The sequence below is a fragment of the Glycine max genome, chromosome 7 (assembly GCF_000004515.6).
Source record: "Glycine max cultivar Williams 82 chromosome 7, Glycine_max_v4.0, whole genome shotgun sequence".
Taxonomy (NCBI): Eukaryota; Viridiplantae; Streptophyta; class Magnoliopsida; order Fabales; family Fabaceae; genus Glycine; species Glycine max.
Genome location: NC_038243.2, coordinates 25,276,342 through 25,282,163, shown reverse-complemented (window position 1 = coordinate 25,282,163; position 5,822 = coordinate 25,276,342). Strand labels below are relative to the sequence as shown.

At 37.7% G+C, this 5,822-nt stretch overlaps 1 protein-coding gene across 1 annotated transcript; it reads left to right on the top strand.

The window, feature by feature from the left end:
• The first annotated feature begins 1,312 nt into the window (after positions 1–1,312).
• On the top strand, positions 1,313–1,828 carry LOC102669853 (uncharacterized). Its single transcript, XM_006584270.1, has one exon. The coding sequence runs from the start codon at positions 1,313–1,315 to the stop codon at positions 1,826–1,828; it is 516 nt and encodes a 171-aa protein (XP_006584333.1).
• The last annotated feature ends 3,994 nt before the right edge of the window (positions 1,829–5,822 follow it).

Below are 5,822 nucleotides of genomic sequence, written 5' to 3'. Positions count from 1 at the left end.
AACGGTCGGAATTTATTTTAACCGAAGTTAACGGATAATACAATTCAAACGTTCGGTGGAAATTTATTTTATTTTTAAGTTAAGCGAGAAATGACTTAAGTAAAATGGCTTAAGCACGTCAAGAGGGGGGTATAGAAAGTAAACAAAACGAGAATAAAAATGCACGAAACACAATGTGGACCACTACGGGTACATAGAATGAATCGAAAAGCTTGTTTGAGGTACTTACCTGTTGAAGATCGAAGAATGAATGAAGAACGTCGAAGAACGGTCGAAAACCTTCGCGAAATTCCTCACGGAAAATGTTACGGAAACGTTTCGGAAGTGCCTCGGCTTAGATTTTCTTCAGGGAAACAATTTTTCCAAGCAAATTCGGAAGAGAGAGAAGTGCCTAAGGGGCTGAACCCTTTTCTTCTTCACTTCCTCCCCTATTTATAGCAAAATAGGGGAGGTGGTTGCCGCCCAGCTCGCCCAGGCGAGCCAGCTTGCTTCCTCCAGAAGCAACAGCCTTCTGGAGGAATATTCTGGAGGGCCCAAGTGGGCCTGGGTGCTATTTGCACCCCCATTTTTACTAAGTACACCTCCCTCTGCTTTTTTTGGTGATTCTTTTTTCGTAAAGTTACGGAAATTTACGAATTTTGTAACGATACTTGTTTTCTTTCCGTAATGTTACGGAACCTTGCGGATTACATAATCATCCCCTTTTTGACTTACGGAATATTACGGAACCTCACTTAATTATGCAACGATGCTTCCATTTGATTTCCGGTGTGTCACGGAAACTTACGGATTGTGCATCAATATTTTTTGGTTTTCCGGCATGTCCTGGAGTTTCACAAATTGCCTAATGATGGGTGCCAAGCACCTCACAAGGACCAAAGAAAGGTCGCATGTCATCAAGCAAAGGTCCCCAGACGAAATTAGGGTATGACACTTAGCTCAGGCTATAGGGAATCCAAATAGGGGAGAAGCTGTTGTAGTTGTTGAGTACCAAGGGTTGGACTGCTTCTAATGAAACAATCCTCTTGCTTTCAATGGAGGATACAACCCTGATGGTGCTCAGAATTGGATAAGGTAAATTAAGAAAATTTTCCAAGTAATGGCATGTCCGGAGGGGCAAAAAGTTGATTTTGGTACATATACTCTAGTGGAAGAGGCTGAGTACTGGTGGGAGAATACTCGCCAATGCATAGAGGCTGAAGGTCAAGATGTGACCTAGGATGTCTTCAAAAGGGTATTTTTGGAGAAGTACTTTCCTGAGGATGTTAAGAACAAGAAAGAGATGGAATTCTTGAAGCTCAAGTAGGGAAACATGATTGTGACTCAACATGCAACCAAGTTTGAGGAGCTGGTGAGGTACTTTCCCCATTATCAAGGGAGAGATGGTGAAAGTTCCAAATGTGTGAAGTTTCTAAACGGCTTGCAACCTGAAGTGAAGCAAGCTGTGAATTACCAAGGTGTTCGTCAGTTTCCACTCTTGGTTAACATGTGCCGAATTTGGGATGAAGATTCTCAAGATAGGGCGAGCTATTATAGGAGTATAGGTCCAATGAAGAACAAAAAGAATGAACCTCAACATCGGGGGAAACCGTACTTGACCCCTCCTAAGCAATATGGTAACCGCCCCAACAATAAAAGGATTATTGCTACGAGGTTTGCGGGTGATAGTGGTAGCAAACCCAATACATTCCCCACTCAGATCACTTGTTACAGATGTGGTAAGCCAGGGCACATCTCCTCAAATTGTCCTGATAAAGGAATAACATGTTTTAATTGTAGACAAAGGGGGCATATTCAGAAAGATTGTCCATATCCCAAGAAGGAGTAGAATGGTGGGGGCCTGAATGATCAAACTGGACATCCAAAGGCCATGGGAAGAGTTTGATGCAATCCTACCTTGCAAGGGCATTGGATAGAAGACTCCAAGTAGATTGGGCCAGAGATGTAAGAGAAGGCCCTAGGGTTCTCATGAGCCTTAGGGCAGATTTCGGGTCCATGGGCTAAGTATGAGCCCACTTATCTTTGTACATATTAGATTAAGATTTCATTATTTTTAGGCCTTGTATTTAGGGCTCCATAATGTAGCTAGGGCACCCTAGAAATGTAGGATTTTTCAGCCCTTGTATTTTAGGGCACCTAGACTAGTTTTTGTATTAGGGGTAGTTTTGTAATTTCACATGCATTAAGTGAATATTTGATGTGGGTGTTGGAAAATAAATTTAACTGAATTGGGAAGCCTAATCCAATTAAATTTTAGAGGGGGAGTGAGCATTTGCTTGCTACACCCTATTGCCACATCATATAGTCACACTTTGTGCATGTCTTTCATGCTTTACATGCCTCATGACACCTAAGCACACTTAGTGGAGAATCTTGGGCTTGACCTTGGATTAGAAGGCTGAACCATAACTAAAATTCACTAATCATAATTAGTGAAATTTTGGCTCCAAAATTTGGCTCCACAAATTCAATTTCAAATCCAAGTGAAATTTGAATAGAAATTCAAATTTTCCTCCAATTTTGTGTGGCACTTAGGCTATAAATAGAGGTCGTGTGTGTGCATTTTTTTTCAACTTTGATCATTTGAGAATTAAACATCAAAGTTCAGACATCTTTAGAGGCACTAAATTTCGTACTCTTCTCTTCTTCTCCATTCATTCATCTTCTTCTACCTTCAAGCTCTTATCCATGGCTTCCTATGGTGGTGAGCTTCTTCTAGACTCATCTTCTACTTGAAGTGGCGTCTCCATTCATATTTCTCCTTCTCCATTCTGCTGCAATCAGATCTCTAGAAGCAAAGGAATCCATTGATGAAGAAGATCCAAGGCCTACAAGCTCCACATAGAGCTACATCATGTGGTATCATGAGCATCTTCATCTAGGTGATGTTCTTTTGCTTCCTCTATCTTTTTGTTTGGTCAATTCACTTTGGTTCCTTGTTATTCATCTTATTCTCCATGTATATCCTCCATTTTCTTGTGGTTTGGTGCTTTTTAGAGTAGATTCAAAAAAATAAACCGATTAAATCTTAGATCTACACTTGTTCTTGCATTTCTATGGTTCAAATTCTATAGATCTACTCTTGAATCATGTTTTTCTGTTGATTTTAGGTTCTATCATTTTTCATTCATAATATTCTTGTGCTGAACCTTAGATCTAAATTTTCTTCCAAAATATTGATTAGAAAAAAAAACACAAAAATCTAAGTTTAAATCACTTAATCCATGTTGTCTTTGAGTCATGTTTAGTCATAGTAATTGTCACATTATGTTCTAAGTTTGTGTTGAATTTTTATTTTGTTGATTGAATTCTAGATACATTTGTTCATGTATTCTTGTCATTCGTAGCCTATCTTTTGAATTTTGAGTCTAATTCATGCATGTTATTTAGTTCATAACATGTTCTAAATCAATTCGTAGAAGTAGTCTTGTTGTTGAACTCTTTTTTTGGTTTTCTAAGTTTCTTACATGATGCCTATGATGAAGTTGAGTTGTGGTGCTGAGTCGTGGCTGGATTTGTGAATCAAAATAAGTCTTAAGCTCTCTTGAATTGTTTTATTCAAGATAATTGAGCATAAGCAAACACAAATTGTAACTATCCAAGCCTTAAGCAACATAAACACTACTCCTGATTTCTAGGTTGAAATCGCTGGTGCTGCAGCTTCAACATACGAACTTGTATAAATTATTGGGAATTGGTCACTACGTGTTTTGAGCTGAAATTTTTCTGAATTTTCTTGACATCTGGACCAAAATTATGAAAAAAGAACCAATTGATTTGGATTAAAGGAAAAAATAAGAAAAATCACACAAGTTGGCAGAAAAATCAGTGTCCAGGAAAAAAAAGTAAAAGGGAAGTGTGCTTGTTGTTTTGGCTCAAAATTTGTTCTATAATTGGTGCCTATTTTATACCAATCCTAGCTCTGAAATTTCAATTAAAATTTAGTGTGAAAAAAAAGTTCCAAAACTAGAGGTTTCTTGAGTCTTTTTATTTTAGTTTTTTTACTCTACTCTAAAGCCATTATAAGTTTCTCTTTGAGTCCCAGCTTGCTTTTATGTGCTTTTCATTTCTTTAATTGTTGAAAATCCTTGAAAATTTGTCTTGCTAAAACTCTATTGGTTTAGCTTTCATTTCATTTTTTGGGTCTTTGGTTATTGCTTGTCTGTTTGTTTTCTTGTTTGTGAGTTGCCATATAGGGAATTGGAAAGGAGGATTGGTGCCATCCCTTGAAGAATTTGAGTCAAGAAGCAAGGGGAAAACCACCTTAAGAGCTATTGGACTAAGAAGCACTCCAAATTGAGTGAATCACCAAAGAGAGAACAACCACCAAAATTGACGATCTTGTTGTAATTTTGTAATTAACAATTTACTTACTTTCATTGCTTTCAAATTTTGTAACAAAAAGGCCTTTCATTGGAAGTAAGTTGGGAGCCTCCAATAGCTCACCTTACTTCCATTTGTGTGTAATAATTTTAAGCAATTTTCCCTTAGGATTGTGAGTGTTTTGTTGGGAACCCTAAATGTGGTCATCCAAACACTCTTAGGATTCGCCTAGTTTACATTTCATGCTTACTTTCATAGCTTATTTCCTTTACCTTTCATTGTCAAACCACCTAGATAGTTTGCCTTTTACCAATTAGTTTTTACCTTATCTTTCACACCTGATTTAGTGTTTATTTTGGCTAGTTTCAACCATAGTTTCTTTTACCTTTTGTTTTCAAACCCCCAACAAGAAAGAACCATAACTTAGGAACCAACATGAGTCTTCATTCTTCATCTAGTGATAATGGTGAGGGTTCTACTCCTAAGGACCCCTTTTATAAGATATTAGATGAGTTGAGATCCCTTAAGTTGTGGAAAGAAAAACAAGAGAGAAAAGAATAAGGAAAAAAAAAGAGCGGAAGAAATAAGTCAAGATGAAAGAGAAAATAAGAGAGGAAGAAAGAAGAAAAATAATGAAAGAAATGAAAAGAGAAAAACATGCCTCCTATAGTAGTCATAACTCTTGCAAGAGCCTAAGTGAAGAACTTCATGACTATTATGAAGGAAGGCATAGGTCACATCTTAGACCTCACTATCATAGGAGAGAAAATGAAAGAAAGCCTCAAGAGGCTAACATTAACCTCCCATACTTCCATGGGAAGGACAATGTAGAGGCTTACTTAGATTGGGAAATAAGTGTAGAGCAAAAACTTGAAAGAAAGTCTACTTTAAAATCTTATGGCTCTCATTCTTATACAAAGTAAGACCAAGGTCTACGCATCTTAGGGGCAGCACCTTCTAAACCCAAAGATGATAAGGGGAAGACAATAGAAAAGCAACCCCCTAAGGCTAGTATGCAAGAAAAGACTAGCTCTATAAAGTGCTTTAAATGTCTTGGAAGAGGACACATTACTTCTCAATGCCCCACCAAGAAATCCATGATTATGAGGAGTCAAGACATTTATAGTAGCCAAGATGAGGCTACTACTTCACCTTCCTCTAATGAAAATGAAGAAGCAAAAGGGGAAGAATCTAGTGAAGAAATCTACCCCCAAGAAGAAGGACAACCTTTAATGGTTAAGGAGGAGTGTAAGGAGGTAAGTGTCTCTTCCAAGAGGTTAGCTAAGAAGGAAAGACATTTTGAAATAAAGACAAATATTAAAGAAATTTCCCCTCTTAGACAACATCCACATTTTCTCCTTTGTAAAAAGACACTTGTTAGCATTGCCACACCTCTTGGGCTTGAGTTTATTCCTTAAGTAAAGGAGTTGTTGGATGAGGGTTTGGTTTGCAAAAGCTTAAATCCTTGTGCTTTGTTGGTGCCCAAAATAGGTATTATT